The 20,914-nt window shown below is 46.2% G+C and overlaps 1 protein-coding gene across 2 annotated transcripts; it reads left to right on the top strand.

The window, feature by feature from the left end:
• Positions 1 to 5,315: 5,315 nt before the first annotated feature.
• On the top strand, positions 5,316 to 16,485 carry DMAC2 (distal membrane arm assembly component 2). 2 transcript variants are annotated; one of them, XM_063139725.1, is made up of 6 exons: positions 5,316 to 5,355; positions 11,076 to 11,257; positions 11,961 to 12,041; positions 12,622 to 12,755; positions 14,006 to 14,168; positions 16,129 to 16,485. In XM_063139725.1, exons 1-6 carry the CDS (start codon positions 5,338 to 5,340, stop codon positions 16,343 to 16,345), a joined length of 795 nt encoding a protein of 264 aa, XP_062995795.1. In that variant the 5' UTR covers positions 5,316 to 5,337; the 3' UTR covers positions 16,346 to 16,485. The 2 variants fall into 2 exon arrangements, with proteins under 2 accessions (XP_062995795.1, XP_062995797.1); XM_063139727.1 differs by lacking the exon at positions 5,316 to 5,355 and adding an exon at positions 5,950 to 5,983 and having other exon boundaries at positions 16,129 to 16,483.
• The last annotated feature ends 4,429 nt before the right edge of the window (positions 16,486 to 20,914 follow it).

Here is a 20,914-nt window from a genome sequence, read left to right as displayed (position 1 = left end):
CTCAAAGCTTTTGGGGAGTGGGGATGTGGGTCTCATTCCTCCATTAGGGATCCAGCCATTTGCGGACATGTTCATTGGAGGAACTGAGCCGCCCGCAGTGACTGTTAAAAAGCAGCTCCCAACCAGATTGGCCAACAGAAACCCTGACTGGGATTGGCTACTCACATGTATAAATACTGTGTAGACCGGAGGGGACACCTCCAAAGCAGCGCCTGTGGGGACCTCCGACGGCACTCATAAAGCTCTCCACTCCCTGCCCCCTTCATACAAAAATTGCTAAAATAAAAACATTGGAAAACATTAGGATAGTCTTCTTTCTCTCCTTTCCTAAGCTCTAGCCTTGCTCTTTTTCTCCCTTCTACCCCTTTGTCTTGCTATTTCCCCTTCTCTCCCCTACTCATCTCTTTACCTCACATAGGGTGACCCTATGAAAAGGAGGACAGAGCTCCTGTATCTTTAACAGTTGCATAGAAATGGGAATTTCACCAGGTGTCATTTGTACATATGGAGAACCTGGTGAAATTCCATCTTCATCACCACAGTGAAAGCTGCAGGAGCTATACTAGAGTGACCAGCTTTAAAATAGGGCAGGGCACCTGCAGCTTTAACTGTGGTGATGAAGAGGAAATTTCACCAGGTTCCCCATATGACACCTGCTGAAATTCCCTTTTCAATACAACTGTTAAAGATACAGGAGCCCTGTCCTCCTTTTCATATGGTCACCTTACCTCACATTTGACTAGCCAGGTCTCTGCAGCAGCCATTATGTGACTAGCTGTGTCTTCCATGGGAGCCATTTTGTGGTGGTGACCACAGCAGCTGCTCAAACTCCCAAATATGCCCACAGCTCAAAAAGGTGGAGGTGGAGGTGTCATCTCCATGAGAAGGCTTTTCCTGTAATTTGGGCCTTATAGGCCTCATTTTCTTTTTTTGCAGTTCTGTTCCCACCTGCCTCGACTGTTTGGCACGTCCATTATTTGCTGCGTTCAAACTGATGTGAATTGCCACCTTCCAATTTCCCATCATCCTTCATATACTGACACTGATGCTTGTAAGGAATTCATTATCCCACACAGAATAAAAACATTAAAAAACCTAGGTCCAGTTACCTCAAGGGCTTTTAAAGAAGTAGATCCCGTAGCATGGTACCAGGTTTCACTGTGCAAACCTCTGCTTGGATTTCTGAGCCAGAAAAGCAAACAAAGCTATTGTGTATATGTTGCCATTTTATTGTGGTTAAGTAACAGGCGGCACTACAGTTCATACACCAGGCATGTCTAACCTACCAATACTAGAGTTTCTTTACATTTAATTATTATGTCGTCAACTTAATGATGGGGACACCCTGCTACGACCTCGCTTCCCAGGATTCCTCAGGGGAAACTCATGACAGTTAAACTGCTATCAAACTGATAAAATGGCACTCGTTGCAAAGAGGTCCACAATGCCTTTGGATTGCTAGTGCTGGGAGCCCTCTATTTGGAAGCACCCTGAGAAAAGATGGAAAATACAGGATGACAATGATTGGATGATGGTGTTGTGTGGATGTCCCATAAAAAGCGAGTGAATGAACCATGACAATTCCACACTAAATTCCCAGTGTAGAGCTTTATCACACCAGCGTTATACTGTGCAATCACTGCGAATTGCATGCAAAGGACTCAGAAGTTTTCCACCTTATAATCTGCTTTGATTGTGAAGTACACCCATGCATCCGGCCTTAATTGTGCAATAAAGCAAAAAGATTCACTCTGTTTAGCCCCTACTTTTTGAGCATATCTTCCAAGCCGCCGCTGGGGAGCAGGAGCAGGATTAGGATTTTAAACAAATGCTTACATCTGCGTAAGCTTTAAAGATAAAGACACCAAAATTGGCACAGTAATAGATATTGGGGAGAGCTTTAAGCATACCAAATTTGATTTGAATTGTTGATTTTTTGTGATTTTTTTTACATCCCCCCCCCCCTTAAACTCACTTCCTGGTATGCAAAGGATCACTGTCACCCGGTAGCAAAAACAACAACCACAAAAGCTTAGCGCTACGGGGATAATCCGAGAGAAGCAAGTACATGGGATGAAGCTTGTAGAAGCACCCCAGTTATACAGTCATGCCTTCTCTCCATGTGACCCTTGGATTCTCTGCTGTGGCACCCCGGCTGTGGAATGTGCTCCCTAAAGAGGTTCGCCTGGCACTTACGCTACATTCCTTCAGACGCCAGTTGAAGACCTTTTTATTCTCTCAGCATTTTAACAGTCTATAAATTTAATTTTAACTTGGCTGTTTAAAATTTGTATTTTAAATGTGTATTTCTACACTGCTGCTGATTTTATCCTGGTTGTGTTTTTATATTGTATTTTATATCATGTTTTTATACTTTGAATGGTTTTAATTTTTGTGAACTGCCCAGGGAGCTTCGGCATAAAAATGCAATAAATAAATAAATAAATAAATAAATTCTCAGCACCCCTTTCAACCTATAATTCTGAGGCTTCATTTAAGGGGAAATTAAAGAGTTGTTTAATAGGCTTACTTGCTGTCATCGTACAGGGCTATTTATTTGCCTGCTACAGGGCTTTTGCATACAACTTGTTCCATCAGAACTTACCTTCTTAGCCTCAATTCAGCGAAGTCTTGCTCCGGTCCTAATGTGTTTTGACAGAGCTCTTCATGGTAGGTTGCCAAAATATTTTCCTGGTAGGATGGCAGAAGAGGCCTTCAGGGTCAACAGGAAGCAGCCAGGATGCAAAGGGAAGAAGGAAAGTTTTGTACGTCCGCAGAAAATGGGGGACATGGATGGATGCTAACGTATCCGTAGCTGCAAAAGGAATATAGACCTTGAAGCTCCTTCACTTTCTCCGGTCCAGGAAGAAAGCTGGAAGGGGCATCAGTTGGACATTACACCTGAGCAGGTAAACACGGGCAGCCACCTGCTACTCCAAAGCCTCCTAAACTCTGTCCTCAAGTGATCTAGGGAACCTTCCAAGCTCCTGACTTGCTTGTATTCCACAGCAGCTGCTGAGACCAGAAATGCCTCCGAAAGGCTTGGAAAAACACGCCCAGCTCCGAGGCTGCTGGCTGGGCTGTCAGTTCAAAGTTCAGATGTGGAACAGATGACAGTCTATACCTGCCCGCCCTTGTTTCCTTTTTCTGCCCCAGAGGGAACAGAATGTCCCGCCAGGGCGGTGGAAGGGCAAAACACTCCCCTCACCCTACAAGAATATGGGGATACCCTGTGTGATGGCAGGTCCAGGAGTGAGAGAAGGAAGTAATTCATCCCACGGCAGTCCATGTAATTTGCTGAAAGGAATGCCCAGCCACAGGAGGTGTTGATGTTGCTGCGTGTTTTGTTTTGTTTCAAAAGGGTTAGGCAAATGCATAGAGGGTGAGTCTGCCCGCGACTATTAGTCCTGACAAGCTGCGACACGTTACTAGTTAATTCTACCAGACAAGCGTTACCTGCAACAAATTGTTGCAGTATGGAATGCTGCTGTGCTGTGCAGCGTTCAGGCCAGTCGGGCATGCCTTCTTCAGAATACTCCGTTCCCTCCCGGGCCAGCCCTACCATTAATCAGAGTGAGGTAGCTGATCTTGGAAGGTGGCAGCAAGGTGTTGCCATACGGCTTGCTCTTGTGCCCTCCTAAATTAGCCTGCTGCCTCCAGATGCAGTAGAGGCTGCTGTCTGTTGTTAAGGCTTGGAAGACGGGTTCGTCCAGTTGGCTTTCATGCATGGAAAGGGAGGGGGCGCCATCTTTTTTTTTGCTTCAGGCAGCAATGTGTCATGGGCTGCTCTGATTTTCAGTCACCTTTCTGTGCCCGCTGAGCACACTCAGCCCTTATTGGGCTGCTTTGAGGAGTCCCCCAACCCCCACTCCTCAAAGCTTTTTGTACTTCTGGAAACCTTGGGGTTTCCCTGGGCCTTCTGTTACCTCCCTGTTATGCGTAGTTGTTGTCATTTCACCTCTGAACTTCAGGAATGGAATTAGTGGTAGCCAAATAGAGCCTCCATATACAGAGGCAGTCTATCTTTCAATAGAATCATAGAATAGTAGAGTTGGAAGGGGCCTATAAGGCCATCGAGTCCAACCCCTGCTCAATGCTGAGGTCTAACAACCAAGGAAAGGTCAGTGTTTCGATGCTTGGAAGCTTCCCAGAGTTATACGGCTGGCTGCTGTGTTGGAAACAATACGATCTTACAGAAACTTCAGTCTGATAGAGCAGGGCTCTTAGGAGTTTGAAGGCCAAGGAATTATGGATAATCCTGGGAGAAAATGAGACCCTTAAGACACAGCAGCTGGTCAAGGAAGCGGCAACACTAGATAAAATAACAATATTTCTATCTGAAGGGCCCAAAACTTAATGCTGTGTGTTTTTACATGTGAGCATGTGCAGAATACTTTTCCTTTGTGAGTGACACTGGCTTCTACATCTCCCCAAAAGAGACAGGGCCTCCAGCCATGTGCAGAATGCCTCCAATAGGATACTGCTTTTAAAACAATAATTGTAAGGACAGTGCCTTTGAATATTTGCAGAAAAACCCCAAGACACTATCCCCTATTTAAGTTATTTAAATGATCATCATCTTACAGAAATTGGGAAAATAAATGCCAAATCTGCCTCATGCCTATTAATGATCTCTCCTTGAAATCCTCTAGTCAAAATGTTGGCTAAGCTTGGCACCCAGCTGCAGGGATAACCTCAGGCTTGTAGACAGCTTAAAAGTTGGGGAGGGGGCACCAAAAAGCCTTTTAAAACAAAACTGTAAACTGGGGGGGGGATCTACACTACTGCTTTAAAGCAATTTAAAGCACTTTATAACAGTTTTGACAACTGTTGGGGCCCAGGACACACTGCATATACAGTTTTCAAAACATTTTCTAAGTGCTTTAAAGCGCTTTAAAAGCAGTAGTGTAGATCCCCCCTGATCTTGAATTATTTGTTTGTAAACAACTTTAGTGGGGGGAGGGGGCAGAGAAAATTTGGGGAGGGGGACAGCCCAGCCCTGGAGAGCCTGTGGATATTCTCGGCTGAACACATGCATTTTCCAAAATTGAAACACGATTTGCTGGGAGATTTCCTCCCCTGTACGTGATTTTCGCATTATCTAGTACTAATAGCGAATCACGTTGCGCATTTCTTGCTCTCTTTCTCGCATTTTAAACGCGAGGCAAACCTGAAGCCAAGTAAGGGCAAAAGACGATTCGACTAAAGCTTCATTTACTGCAACTGCGCATGTTCACGATTTAAAGCGCATGCGTAGTAAAATCGGGTCAGGCCAGTTGAAGAGGTTCCCGTCCCTCCTTTAGGTTGGTGTCCCGGCTGTCACATGACTTGTCCAAGATGGCTGCGCCCATGTTAGTAAGTGACCTGCTAGAGCTCTTGGTTTTTCTTGGCGAGCTGAAGTGGGGCGGAGGGAGCAGAGAGGGCTTGAGCATGTTGCAAGTGGAGCTGGAAGGGGGGAAACGGTGACTTTCACACGGCCTGTAGGAAGAAGGAAATGTGGTTTATTTATTTTTTAACAACCTGAAAAATAAATACAATTTTGAGTTGGTAGAAATTGACTTTTTGTATCCGTATCTCTGCTATGGTTGCCAACGCTTCCCCTGGCCTGACTCGCTCACCATTAACATTAGCCTGGCATATAGAAATCAAGCAGCTGAAGCTCACTTTTCCTCCTCCCCCCCCCCCCCGTTGCATTTTCATGCCAGGGAAAACTTCACCTGCTTAAGTTATCTGTCTTTGGTCTTTACCAGTCATGCAGACATTTAGGAGGTGAAGTTTCCCTTGGCAAGGAGATGCAGCCGTTGAAGGATACTGCAGCGGCTGAATTTCTCTATTTCAGGCTTCTGTTAAAGGACGGAGCTAGTAGAGAAAAGCTGTAAATAACATCCTGTATGCCTCCCAAAGGAGATATAGCCCAATTATTCAGAGACTGAAGACACTCTTGTTTGTTCAGGCATTTGGATTCCAATGTAAAGTTGTTTAGGTGCGGTACTATTGAAATTTGTTTTGTTGTGTTAAGTTTATTATAATTTTAAGAAGTTATATTCTGTTTAGATTGTTTGATGGTTGTTTTGGTGTTGATGTTTGTATTGATGTTTGTGCTGTTAGCTGAAGACTCAGGGACCGGGCAGTCCAGATTCATTTTTCTTAGAGCTTCTAAATAGAGATAGGTGGTGGGGCTTGCTGTGTAGCTGGGAATGCTAACCAGTTGGGGGTGCTATAGGCCCAGAAGAATACTCTAGTAAAGTTCCTCTGCAATTATACTATCATATAGCATTGCTATATAAGAAATACATTATAATGTAAGGTTGCTACTTCTTCCTGGCAGGGACTCTTGTCGTTTTAACAACTTTATGACAAATATCTTGGTTTGCATTAAAATGGCAAACCAAAGGGGAACCAGAAGGTTTGACCATATAACACGTGCTCTGGTCCGCTTGCACTGGCTGCCTGTATGTTTCCGAGCCCAATTCAAGGTGCTGGTTTTGACCTATAAAGCGTTACACGGCTTGGGACCACAATACCTGACGGAACGCCTCTCCCGACGTGAATATAAACGGTCACTACGTGCCTACTCCGAGAGAGGCTCGGAGTGTGGCAACGAGAGATAGGGCCTTTTCGGTGGTGGCCCCCAGACTGTGGAATGATCTCCCTGATGAGGCTCGCCTGGCACCAACGCTGCTATCTTTCCGGCGCCAGGTTAAGACTTTCCTCTTTGCCCAGGCATATGGCGGCACATCCTAATTACCCACATGTTTAGTTTTTAATCGGTTTCTAATGCTTTATGTGTGTATGTTCTGTGTTTTAGAGTTTTAAATTTTGTATACTTGTTTTTACCTCAATTTTTAGAATTTCTGTAAACCGCCCAGAGAGCCCTGGCTATGGGAGCAGTATATAAGTTTAATAAATAAATAATAAATAAATAAAACAAGTTTAAAGTGACCCACATTGTGTCAAAACATCTTAACTTCACATGCACCCTGATGGTGTCTGAGGTAGCAGTAACCGACCAGGAAAGGCATCTTGGGGTTGTTGTGGATAGCTCAGTGAAAATGATGACCCAGCATGGGCTGCTGTAAAAAAGGCAAGTTCCATGGTGAGGATCATTAGGAAAGGAATTAAAATAATAATAATATTTATTTATTTATTTATTTAACACCCACCTCTCCCTCTGGATCGAGGCGGGGAACAACACCAAATAAAATATAATACATAAAATTAGTTAAAAGAGCATATAAAACCAATACAACATTAAAACAACAATCACAGCATCTTAAAATTCTTAGGTTTAAAATAAAGCTGCCAATATCTTAATGCCGTTATACAAATGTGTGGTGCAGCCACGCTTGGAATACTGTGTCCACCTCCGGTCCCCACACCCCAAAAATGATATTGTAGAGTTGGAAAAGGTGCAGAAAAGGACAACCAAAATGGTTGAGTGGCTGGACCAGCTATCTTGTAAGGGAAGGTTATTATGTTTGAGGCTCTTTAGCTTAGAAAAAAGGTGAGTAATGGGAGACATGGTAGAAGTATATAAAATTATACGTGGTGTGGAAAAAAAGGTTAGAAAGATGTTTTCCTCCCTCTCCCATAAAACTAGAATCCCTGGTCATCCTGTGAAACTAAATGGTGAGAGTTCCAGGACAGGTGAAAGGGAGGGCTTCTTTGAATAGTACATGGTTAAATTACAGAATTCTCTACCACATAGAATCATAGAATAGCAGAGTTGGAAGGGGCCTACAAGGCCATCGAGTCCAACCCCCTGCTCAATGCGGGAATCCACCCTAAAGCATCCCTGACAGATGCTTGTCCAGCTGCCTCTTGAAGGCCTCTAGTGTGGGAGAGCCCACAACCTCCCTAGGTAACTGATTCCATTGTCGCACTGCTCTAACAGTCAGGAAGTTTTTCCTGATGTCCAACTGGAATCTGGCTTCCTTTAACTTGAGCCCGTTATTCCGTGAATGGCTATCACACATAAAGGAGTGATAGCCACCAATTTGGATGGCTTTAAAAGTGCATTAAATAAATTAGTGGAGGATAAGGCTAGCAATGACTGGTATTTATTTATTTATTGTATTTCCATACCACCCCATAGCCGGAGCTCTCTGGGCGGTTCACAAAAATTAAAAACATTCAAAGTATAAAACAACAGTATAAAACCATAATATAAAATACAATATAAAAGCTCAACCAGATAAAAACAGCAGCAATGCAAAATTACAAATTTAAAACACCAAGTTAATTTTTTTTATAGACTGTTAAAATGCTGGGAGAATAAAAAAGTCTTCCCCTGGCGTCTAAAAGCATATAATGTAGGTGCCACGTGAACCTCCTTAGGGAGCTCATTCCACAGCCGATGATGGCTATTTATTTAACTCCAGTACTGGAGGCAGTATGCTCCTGTATATCAGTTGTGGGGTACATAAGCAGGATGGTGCCTTTGCACTGCTTGTGGGCTTTCCATTGGGGACATCTTGTAAAAGGTAACTCTCGACCTGCTTTGCATTGTTTCCTGTGACCCAGAGATCAATATCCTGCTTGCTTAACGACTTTGCTCTTTGGAAGAGGATGTGGCAAAAACCCTCTTGCAGTACCTGAGGGCAACTTGTGAACAGGGCTTTCTTTTCACACACTCTGTGATTGATTTGGTTAGATCCTATCAGATGGGCAATCTGGGAAGAAATGTGGTTGGTGTGTTTGATTTTTCCCTTTAGCATTTTGTTCCCTGTTTTGCTTGAGAGGAAATGATCCCTTATTCAAACCGCTCTTTGACACCTTAGATCTAGTGGGTAAACAGGATTGCCAGCTTCTTGTTAACCTCTGCTTCTGACAGAGGCTTGGCATAGCAGTATTTGCCATCATGCCAGTTTTTTTCTTCCTGGCCAGTAGACAATCAGAGCAGAAGATCTGGAACTCAAGACTGAATTCCAGTAAAACCTTAGAATCACCACGTGGTTTGTCTTCCTCTGCTTCAGTTCCCTTTGTATAAAATAGGAATAGTGGTGAAACTTAGAGGGTGGGTAGGCAAGAGGAGGAGGAAAAGTGAGGACAACCGATCTAAATACGTTAGATAGCAGTTGTAGTAGTAGTCGTAGTAATATTAAGCATGTGAAATTCTAATAAGCCCCAAAGAGTAAAACAGGACCCTTCCAGAATGACTTACAATCTAATAAAGAGAAGGAGAACTTAACATTTGGTATTCATCATTCTTGGTAGTTCTTTGCAATGAATCATGGAATGGGTTGAAAAAAATGCAGAAATTAGGGAGAAAGAGAGAGCACTGGTATTCCAAAGTAAATTTACAAGCTTTGCTCTGGATCAACAGTAATGAAAGCTGGGTGTATTTGGAACCCTACTTTATTATTGACAGCTTGCTTAAAGTGTGGGGTAAACATTAATAAAGAATTTGTCCTGTAAAAGCCCTGTTGCAGTACGTAGCTATATGAAATTTGGATTTTAATACACACATAATTAGGAATGTTTGAAATATGGAAGGACAAATGTGTGGAGGATAAAAAGAGATATTAAATATTAATCGTGCACACACCAAGGTTTGAATATTTTCAGTTACAAGAATCTCCTAAGAAAGTGAGTGAAGGGGTGTTTTTAAAGTGCTATGAGTATCTTTCAGAAGACTGGAAACATTTTGTTTCAAACTTCTATAAAATGTTACTACTGTGAGGAAGAACAGATGAAACATTACATATTAAATCAGGGACAAGAGTTAGGGGAACCAACAGCATTTGAAGTTTGGGGATATATTTGGAAGGAAAGGAAAGGAAAGGAACCTCTCATGCAAGCACTGAGTCATTACTGACTCTTGGAGGGACGCCAGCTTTTGCTGACATTTTCTTGGCAGGCCTTATAGCGGGGTGGCTTGCCGTTGCCTTCCCCGGCCGTGATTCCCTTTCCCCCAGCTAACTAGGTACTCATTTTACCAACCTCGGGAGGATGGAAGGCTGAGTCGACCCGAGCCGGCTGCCTGAAACCAGCTTCCGCTGGGATCGAACTCAGGCCGTGGGGAGAGTTTCAGCTGCAGAAACTGCTGCTTTACCGCTCTGCGCCACATTCTTTCTTTAAAATGTTTATATACTGCTCCATATCTAAAATAGATTCCGGAGCAGTGAACATAGGAATAAAAGAGTAAAAAGATTAAAGCAGCATGTTAGACTTCTCCATTTTAAAACAGAATTCCAATAAAAACTGTAGCTGTTCATAAGAACATAGGAAGGGCCATGCTGGATCAGACCAAGGGTCCATCTAGTCCAGCACTCTGTTCACACAGTGGCCAACCAGCCATCAGCCAGGGATGAACAAGCAGGACACGGTGCAACAGCACCCTCCTGCCCATGTTCCCCAGCAACTGGTGCACACAGGCTTATTGCCTCGAATACTGGAGGTAGCACCCAACCATCAGAGCTAGTAGCCATTGATAGCCTTCACCTCCAGGAATTTATCCAACCCCCTTTTGAAGCCATCCAGATTGGTGGCCATCACTACATCTTGTGGTAGTGAGTTCCATAATTTAACTCTGTGCTGTGTGACTATGGTCAGTTAAAGAATGCTTCCTGGGAAAGAGCTGTTTTTAGGAGGTGCCTGAAGAAGTACGGCATTGGCACTTGCTTCACCAACAGGGGCAGGGAACTCCAAAGAAAAGGGGGCCACCACACTAAAGGCTCTTCTGGTGGACTCCATTCAGGTCCATGTGGAAACACCAAGAGAATTGTTTGCTACCTTCCCCAACCTAAATGGCCCTGCTGCTCAGGATGGCGCGAGTTGTAGTCAGCACATCTGGAGTGCACTAGGTTGGAGATGCTGCCAATGGCCAGAAAACCCGTCATCAAATGAATGGGAATTGAGATTACAGATGTTAGAAATGTTCAGGTATTAGCGGTTGGTTTTGATATTTGGTGGATATGTGACATAAAACAGGAGTATGGCAGTGGAGTGAGGAGAACAATCAGCTGGGGGGTGCTGGGAATTGTAGGATTTTTTCTGTCTTAGCGTGCATAGGATTGCGCTTTTGTTAGCTTTCCCTGAAACCGCATGTCTTAACAAAATCTGTCTTTCCCTAGCTCCGGCGCAGCAGAGGTTTCGTCTCGTTGCTGTACGTCGGCCCTCGGTACAGTAGCAATTCAACTGGCCCCGCTGCTGAAGGCGGGATCCTCCAGTATCTCTGCAACCGCTTCTATGACATTGACACCTTTGTAGAGATGGCCCATAAGCTAAAGAATTGGAATGTACAAAGAAAAAACAGGTATATGTACCTGAGGGGGAGGGGCCCAGCCAAGTTTCTAGTCCTTGTGGTGGCAGAGAAAACTCTCTCCTTCAAAAACATGGTTAGCTTCCAGACTTGCATTCTATTCTATTTTATTGGTTTTTGGGGCTGCCGTTCTGTTTTTAGCACTTTAAAAAAGGGCCTCGTGTGGCGCAGAGTGGTAAGCGGCAGTTACTGCAGCCGAAACTTTCCCCACGGCCTGAGTTCGATCCCAGCAGAAGCTGGTTCTCAGGCAGCCGGCTCAGGTTGACTCAGCTTTCCATCCTTCCAAGGTCGGTAAAATGAGTACCCAGCTAGCTGGGGGAAAGGTAATAACAGCCGGGGAAGGCAAGGGCAAACCACCCCGCTTCAAAGTCTGCCAAGAAAACGTCAGCGAAAGCAGGTGTCCCTCTAGGACAGCCTTCCTAGAGCAAAGCTGGGGCATTCTGGGAGATGCAGTCCAACACATCTGGAGCGCCCCAGGTTGAGGAAGGCTGCTCTAGGAGTCAGCAATGGCTCAAGTGCTTGCACGAGAGGTTCCTTTCCTTTTTTTTCCCTTCTGTTTTTAGCACTTAAAAAAATGTTTTAATGTTGTGTACTTCCATCTGAAAGCCGCTGTATCCATTTTGGAAGATTGAAAGTTGTGGGGTATAAATCTGCTCGGAGTAGCTTTTGACTATATTTGTCCAACTCTTATCCTCAGGTTCTGTGTTGAGGAATGTCACGACTACGGGTACGAGGCTGCGGCTTTTACCTTTGCCCTCGCTCTGAAGGGAAGCGTTAGGTATGAAACGTACACTCTTGCCGACGCGTTTCAGCTTGGAAGTTATGGGCAGGCCTTCTGGGAGAACTTCGATCACCTGAGGCCACCTGGATTTCCTCTTGGCTTTTCCTTTGATGTTCTTTTTCTAGCACCTTTACAGCCCAAGGGCTATTACAGCAAAACTGGTAGATGTCATGTGCTGCTACTTTTGATTTTGGACTGTTCTTTTGTTGATCCCAATAGCTAGTGTCTTTAAGGGTGCAATCCTAGGCACGTTTAGACAGAAAACAATCTTACAACTCTCCTAGCCTTTCCTAGCCAGCCATGCCTCGTATTGTGCCCTTCATTACCTTGAGAGCACTTTGGGAATGCAGGATAACGGGGTTTCAACAACAACAAAAGTTGGATTTACAAAGAACGACCACGTTCAAGTTCTGTACCAAGAACAGGTGCATTCTGTAACCTGAATAGATGATGCTAAGGAAGCAAAAGTTGTATATACATACAAACCATCTTCTTTATTCTTTGACTTAAGCTATCCCACGAAGTGAAACTTACACTGCCGCAGCTGAATTAAAAACAACGCTTATTTTTGTTTCAGGTGCCAGGGCCAACAGGAATGGCATCGCAAGCCCCTCAGAATTTGGAACAGGAGCCTGTATCTCCGTCAGATTGTTGTGGAGGAAATTGACTTAAGCGGCTCTGTCATCAGCTATGACGGGCTGGATAACCTGGGTGAGCAACTGGGCTCTAGTCAGACTGGTAATGATTATATTGAGCCATGAGGAGACGCTGAAAGAACGGGGTCTGTTTAGCGTGGAGAAGAGAAGATTGAGGGGAGACATGAAAGCACTCTTCAAATACTTGAAAGGTTCTCACACAGAGGAGGGCCAGGATCTCTTCTCGATCCTCCCAGAGTGCAGGACACAGAATAACGGGCTCAAGTGACAGGAAGCCCGATTCCAGCTGGACATCAGGAAAAACTTCCTGACTGTTAGAGCAGTACGACAATGGAACCAGTTAACTAGGGAGGTGGTGGGCTCTCCCACACTGGAGGCCTTCAAGAGGCAGCTGGACAACCATCTGTGAGGGATGCTTTAAGGTGGATTCCTGCAATGAGCAGGGGGTTGGACTCGATGGCTTCACAGATACCTTTATTTATTTGTTTGTTTATTTACTGCATTTTTATACCGCCCAATAGCCAAAGCTCCCTGGGCGGTTTACAAAAATTAAAACCATTCAGTATAAAACAAATAGGATAAAAACATGATATAAAATACAATATAAAACGCTACGTTCCAACGCTACGATTCTATGATTCTATAATATCACTTTTTAAGTGGTTGACGGGCTTTCAAGCTGCAAGACATCTGTAGTCCTTACAAAAGGCGTAGGCAACTGGTGGCCCTGGGTTCAAATTTGGCTCCCAGCATTTTCCTACAGTTCTCGAATTATTGGTGGTGGTGGTGGGGAAATAAAGGGGCCCTTAATGAAATCACAGGCCGACCAACTCCCCTATCCCCGATGTGAGCTAAATTACACCTGCATAACCTTCCAAAAAGAAGAGCTAAAGGGGTCATTATGAAAGGTGTAGGAGTTGGGGGGGGCTCTGCCCCCCTCTAATTTCACATCTGGCCCCAAACATGGCAGATGACTCTAAGTAGCCCCCTCCTTAGGCTCTTCTGCCAATTCTTCTAATGGGAGCCAAGGTGAAGAGCAGGTGTGCGCACCCACCCAACCCCCGGTGTGAACAGTAACAGCACGTGTCCCCTCATGTACCTCAGGGAAATGCAATTCTGCAGCCTGTGCAAACCATGCATATTAAACCTGCTTGACTTCAGTGCTCACGTCTAGCTATAAGGGATTTTTTTTAGTACGTGTCTGCCAGGACTACGTTAGGTTCCGCCTTGCATTTGTGGATGGGGTCTCAGCCTGTTTCCAACCACCACCACCTCCTCCTCTTCTCCTCCTGGCCCCTGCCTTAGTTCGTCTGGAAGCGCTGCAGCATCTGGACCTCAGCAGATGCCCCAACATTGACGACTGGAGCCTGAACCGGTTGCATGTCTTTGCGGACACCCTGCAGGAGCTTTCGCTAGCCGGCTGCCCCCAGATCACCGAGAAGGGCCTCGCTTGTCTCCACCAGCTCCAGTGAGTGCAGCCGATTGGCGCATGTGCGTGCGTGCGCACTCGCCCGTTTCCATGCATGCCAGTTTTAATCCATTATTCCAGGGGTCAGGAATGAGGAGTGCTGAAAAACTTGCAAGGAAGTAGCAAGGACCTCAGATCATACTGGTTCTTCTACCTTATTCAACCTGGGGCCCTCCAAGTGTGTTGGACTACAACTCCCAGCATTCCTGCTGCCTGGGGCATGTTGGGAGACATTAGTCCAATACACCTGGAAGGCACTGATTGGAGAAGGGTGATGGTTAGGTAACGTCCCCCTAAGTGGCTCAAGTCATCTTTCGCGTTTGATCTCAACCGAACCAATGGAAGCCAAGCGCCTCCTGACTATGCCATGAGTCAGCTGGGAAACAGGATGATCCAGAAGAAGCTTGGGCCGTGGGGCATCCCCCTTGCCAGGTAAGCCTGAGTCAGGGCTCACGTCACCGGGCGTGATTATTGCGGTCGAGCGGTTCCTTTCCTCCCCGGATGTAAATGGTGTCGCCAGTTTTCCCAAAGCGAAATTCCCTGTGGAAGTTTTGTCTGTAACTCAGGGTTACCCAGGCACGCCGAATGACAAGAGGTGCCGGACTGAGAAGAGGGAAGAATTTCTTCACGTAGCCTGACATTGTCTTGTGGAACTCACTGCCACAAGATGTGGTGGCAGTTCCTGGCTTGGACGGGTGGGTGGCGGGGAGGGAAATTTATTTATTTACTCACGGCGTTTTCACCCCGCTGTTCAGGCAAGAAAGTCTCCCAAAGCGGCTTACAGAGGTCAATAACGAGGCCGCCCACAGGCTTGCAATCTAAAAGACATGACGCAAAATGAAAAGGGGTGGATGGGGGGCAAAAATTGGGCATCTGTTCTTAGTTTCAAGGTTCTTCTCAGGGTTCTTTGGGGCAGGGAAGGGCGAAAGAAGCTCACTACAGCTGCTACTTCTCTGGCTGATGGATGGACCATGTATGGCCTCCCCCTTGCTGTGTTGTTTACCCAATCAGCCCTGGTTCTCTGACCAGTGGTTGAGGCCAGAGCCTGCAGCCTAAAAAAATTAAACATAATTCACAGAGCTTAAGTCTATCAAGAGCCAGAGGCCATGTTAGTTGAATTGAACTTCCACATTTAGAGGCCGCCTGTTTCAAGAGTTCTTCCTCGTTCTTCATTTTAGTCATGCAAAAACAAGCCTGTATGTTTATGCAGCCCTGGAGGCTAAAGTTCGAGCCAACTGAAGAAACTTTAGTTGATCCAACCTCCATAAAACCGCCTATGAGAGAAAATAGGGTGGTTGTTTTTAGAAGGAAGCCGTATACTTGCGTGGAGAGGATGATCCAAATACACGTTGCCAAAGGCATCATTTTATACGTTCCCATTTCTACGATGGCGTTTGCCATCTGTAGTTTTTATAAAGTAGTTAACGCTCTCTCTCTCTCTCTCTCTGAATTTTAAGACTGCTTTAAAGACTAGCCTTTTCCGGCAGGCCTACCCAGGTGAATGTGAAACCGAGAATTTTTAAGATGATTTGTTGTACTAATGTTGTTCCCTGCCTTGATCCAAAGGGAGAGGTGGGTAAGAAATATTTTTTTTTATTATTATTATTATTATTATTAATAATAATAATAATAATAATAATAATAATAATAATAATAATAGCTTTAAAACCTTCCAGTCAATGGGGGGGGGGGCTTTATAGTTGATCAAAATGTTTTTAATCGATTGCTCTACAGGTTGACTACAAATCTAAGTAAAATTGGCTCCCTTTTGATTAATCATCTAAACGTTTTGCTGATTGCTCTGCCAATCAAAAGCTTGCAACTCTGATAAAGTCTCCGCGCTGCTCTGTTTTGCTTATTGTTTTGCCTTGTTTGTTTTGCATATTGTTTTGCTCGTTTAGAATAACCAGCAGGCTAAGGGGAAGTTGCCTCACTAATCCTTCCTCCGCTGCCCTTGCAGGAATCTGAAGCGCTTGGACCTCTCTGACCTCCCGGCTGTTCCCAACAAAGGCTTAATTCGGATCCTGTTGGAGGAGATGTTGCCCGAGTGTGAAATTGTGGGGATGGACAGTGGGGATGAGTTGGACTGGCACGTTGGATCCGATGCGCACCAGAGTGAAATAGAGGAGCCTCAGGGAGTTGTCTGCAACCGGAAAACTGACAAAGTCTCCATTTGAGCGGGCAGGGCAGCATTTTAAGGGAACCTTCACCTGCCAGATGTGGTGTTCTCCAAATCTCTTTACTCCTTCCCTACATCTAGTTGACACTGGGACAGTCATTCTAAAGCAGCCTTCTTCAACCTGGGGCGCTCCAGATGTGTTGGACTGCATCTCCCAGAATGCCCCAGCCAGCAGAGCTGGCTGGGGCATTCTAGGAGTTGTAGTCCAACACATCTGGAGCGCCCCAGGTTGAAGAAGGCTGTTCTAAAGTATGCCTAAGCTTCTGTTACTTCCCTTTCCTCATGGTCCGCACCATCACAAATTAAACCTCCATATTCAAGAGCAGCATACCTCTGAGCTCTTAGCTGTTTTTGTTTTGTTTCTTGCTAACCCACCAGAGCCCAAATGGCCTGTAGGGAGAAACCAGTCAGCCCCCATGTTCCCAGCCCCACCAGTAGCAATCAACAAAAGGTTTCGCCGATTGACCTGAGGATGACCAAACGCCCAGAACTGTGTTTGAGTTTCAGCCATCAAAGGCTCTTTCGTTCCCTAACCAGAGGGAAAAGCCGGAAGGGAGGTGGGGCGTGTCTTTCAGAATTGACCGGGATGTGGCCAAAACCCCACCTAATCCGACAGCTGGACACCCTCCAAGAAGCTCCCCAGTGGGATAAAAAGGCAGCGGTACCCCCGCCCCCTTGCAGTCAATCATCTCTCCACATCTGGGACTTAAAAGTATACTGGCTTCGAATTGGAAGGTTCTGTGTTTTGCCATGGTGGCTCCTGGCTGGTTTTTTCATAGAATAGCAGAGTTGGAAGGGGCCTACAAGGCCATTGAGTTCAACCCACTGCTCAATGCAGGAATCCACCCTAAAGCATCCCTGACAGATGCTTGTCCAGCTGCCTCTTGAATGCCCCTAGTGTGGGAGAGCCTACAACCTCACCAGGCAACTGATTCCATTGTCATACTGCTCTAACAGTCAGGAATTTTTTCCTGATGTCCAGCTGGAATCTGGCTTCCTTTAACTTGAGTCCATTATTCCGTGTCCTGCACTCTGGGAGGATCGAGAAGAGATCCTGGCCCTCCTCTGTGTGACAACCTTTCAAGTCCTTGAAGAGTGTTATCATGTCTCCCCTCCATCTTCTCTTCTCCAGGCTAAACCTGCCCAGTTCTTTCCATCTCTCTTCATAGGGCTTTGTTTCCAGACCCCTGATCATCCTGGTTGCCCTCCTCTGAAGCGGAGGAGGGCAATTAGGGCAGTTATTAGAAGCGGAGCCTGCACCGTTCTTTAGAAGGCAGCGTGGGTTGGCTTAAGCTGTTCGGCAACAGCGGACGTGGCCTCGTGGCTGTTACTCTAACGCTTGTTGGCTCTGAGCCTGGAAGTCCGCTGTGTCAAGCGCTTGCCAGGAACTAGCAGGATCAGCCCCTTTGGGGATTTGTGCAGCAAACCAATGCGGAACTTCTTTTCCCGCTTTCCCTTTCGTGTGATGTGTACATAGCATTGCTGTTGGACCCTGCTTATCCTGCTCAGATTGGCTTGTTTTCGGAGTGCCTCCATCTTAGGGAGGTGCCGCCTCTTTCTCGCCCGTTCCAGAGCTCCGCACGCTGACGGCATGTCTGTCGCTTCGGCCCTTGTTGATGGTTCTCTGTTCTGGAGCCCCAGATGTAGAAACACCTGAGCTGCACATTGGCAGGCTGTTGACGACAACACAGCCGTGTTTTGCAAGTAAGAACAAGCCTTGCGGTAGCTGAGCCTTGCGGGATTTGCGCACGCATGGAAGCAGCCGGTGGTAGCGGAGGGGAGAATTCTTTGGCAAAAGGCCTCTGTGGCTTGATGCCGGATGGAACTTTATATCAATAATTTAAAGAAGACTTGGATAAAAGAATGACAGAGTTGCTAATTCGGTATCAAAGCAAAACACTTAAAGCAGCCTTCCTCAACCTGGGGCGCTCCAGATGTGTTGGACTACAACTCCCAGAATGCCCCAGCCAGCTGTGCTGGCTGGGGCATTCTGGGAGGTGCAGTCCAACACATCTGGAGCGCTCCAGGTTGAGGAAGGCTGACTTAAAGGATCTCTAATCTCATAAAAACACTTGGGAGAAAAGTGTGTGTATGTGGGTGGGGAATACCCTACAACGGAGAATGGTTTAGTGGATGGGCTTTGACCCAGCCTGGGGAGTCCTGGGATCAAATCCTGATCAGCCCTAGTGCTGATCTTCAACCAAGTACGTTCGCTCGGCGTAATGAACCTTGCAGAGTTGTTATGAGAATAAAACGGAGCTCTTTGGGTTATGTTTTCTGTCATTTTTGCATTCTTAAGAATCGCCCTTGAATCAACTTTTGATGAATGAAGTTAAATATGAAGCAATCCTAGCTTAAGACAGAGGAAGGGCACGCCTTAACAATATTCCCAGATCTTCTGTCAGGGGTACATATAATTGCCAAAGTAAATGTAGCAAATATGCATAGAAATGTGCATAATATTCTCTTTAGGGAATTAGCGCAAGACATGGAAGGCTTTACTCCTCAGCCTGCTCACTCCCCCACCCTCAAAATCACACACACCCCTGGCTTCTGAGACCAGCTAGCATTCTGAACCTTCAGCAGACCTTCCTGGCAAGCTTCTTTCATTGTGCATGAGGTCTAGAAAGTTATTTGTTTAACTGGGCAACACATAAACCAATTACGTTGAAGGTGAGGCAGAGGCACTGCTGTTGCACCAGCAGCGTAATGGGCACTGAAACCTAGTTGTGCTCGGATTTAAAGAGGAGAAGGGGAAATGCAATCCGGAAGAATCTCCCATGGTACAAAAGCAGCCGCCACACTGCCTATCCCCTACCCCCAAGTCTCCATGGGAACTCCCCTCCATCGTGCCGTTGCAGTGGCCCCATGCTGCATGCATGTACACAGGGAGCCAATGAACGTACCTTGATGGTGACAGGGAGGCCACCGGCATTGCAACCATGATGACAAGGAGTTCTCGTAGCACCAATGGGCCTTCTGGAAGTCTTCAACTCACAGCTAAGGCTTCAACTCACTTTTTGCCCCGCCTTGTTCACAAGGACTGTTCTTGAGCACAGCGCACGGAAGGAAAGAAACCAGGAGCTTTGGCAGGCGGCTTGGAAATCAGAACGCTGCCCGCCTTTGGCCAAGGGTTCGAGACCTACCAAGGGAGGACAGCGCATTTATTTGAAATATTTTATGCTGCTCCTCAGCCTTACATATAATTATTGCACAAATATAACCTGTCCTTTTTGCTTGCCCTCTTGCCCTGACAACCCATGGGACTGTTCCCACACCCCACTGCCCCATACCAGCAGCACCCATTCTGCTACTATGACCTGCTGCCCCCTCTCAGTGCATGGGACCTGCCCTCTCTGCTTTGCCATCTGTGTGGGGTGTTTTGGCCTGGCCTCCCCGAGACTTGGAGTGAGAGTTGCTGTTGAGCGCTTGTCTTGGAAGTCCTGAGATGAAGTATTTGTTGAGGTCCTAGGCTGGGAACCGTTAGCAGCGTGCTCAAGTTCCCACAAGCATTGTGGAGACAGGCCGTTTGGTCCAAAGCTCCCTGTTGGTGCAAAGCACCCATTCTGCAGAGTTCTCCCTTGGGTGCTCTGGAGTCCGTACGGCATAAAGTTGGAGAGATACAGCCTCACGCCTTGGGCCCTGTCATCTGAGTTGCGTGGGGAGTTATATACCGGTGGTGGGGTGCTTTAATGGGGTGCTGAGTTGCACCATATCCTGCACTCTGCCATGGTGACGTGGGCGGGGCGCAGGCCTAGCCCTACCATGAAGCAGGGTAAGGCCGTCGCCGTAGGCAGCAGATTTGGGGTGTTGTAAAAGGGCAGCAAATGGTTAGTTATTCACTTAGTTATTGCATTTCTGCTTCCAGGGACGGGGAGAGGTGCTTATGGGATTTCCTGTGGGATACTATCCTTGATTTGGACAGGCGGTGAGGGATTGGTGGTCCACCGTTTGTGTGTGGAAGAGAGCTATGCGCTTCAAAAAGCAGCCTTTATGGTATAGTATCCATCACCTGAACTTTCAGCCTCCTTGGCATATTTTTTTTATAAAGACCAATTGTTCCTTCCTTGTGATGAATAATCTATCCCATAACCATTGAGCCTGTCCCTCCCTCCCTCCCTCCCACGAAAGGTCATTAGAGCACTTAAGCGTTTCCAACTCTTGGCCTCTCTCTCTCTCTCTCTCTCTCCATCTTTATCTGTGTTTCCTGCTTTCTGAGGATTATTAAGGGTCCAATGGAACCACGTAAAAGAGCTGCAATTCCATGGAACTGAGATGCTGAGTGGTAATTGTGGCAGCACAGAAATATACTGTATACTTTCTGGCCTGCCTTGTCCTTATGGCTTAAGCTTGGTAACCCGAAGCCTCCAGATAAGAATGTAAGAAAGGCTATGCTGGATCAGACCAAGGGTCCATCTAGTCTAGCATTCCGTTCACACGGTGGCCAATTGCCTGCCCTTGGGAAACTTACAAGCAGGACATGGGTGCAGTAGCACCCTGCTACCCATGTTCCCCAGTACCTGGTGCACATAGGCATATTGCCTCTAAGGAAGTGAGGCAGGTGGCT

This window comes from Elgaria multicarinata, chromosome 13 (assembly GCF_023053635.1).
Source record: "Elgaria multicarinata webbii isolate HBS135686 ecotype San Diego chromosome 13, rElgMul1.1.pri, whole genome shotgun sequence".
In the NCBI taxonomy this organism is placed as follows: domain Eukaryota; kingdom Metazoa; phylum Chordata; class Lepidosauria; order Squamata; family Anguidae; genus Elgaria; species Elgaria multicarinata.
This window is presented reverse-complemented; position numbering and strand designations above follow the sequence as displayed.

Coding starts and splice junctions, on each gene's coding strand:
- DMAC2 (XM_063139725.1), top strand. Junction 12,042..12,621: donor GCTCTGAAGGGAAGCGTTAG/GTATGAAACGTA, acceptor TTTTTGTTTCAG/GTGCCAGGGCCAACAGGAAT. Junction 14,169..16,128: donor GCTTGTCTCCACCAGCTCCA/GTGAGTGCAGCC, acceptor CTGCCCTTGCAG/GAATCTGAAGCGCTTGGACC.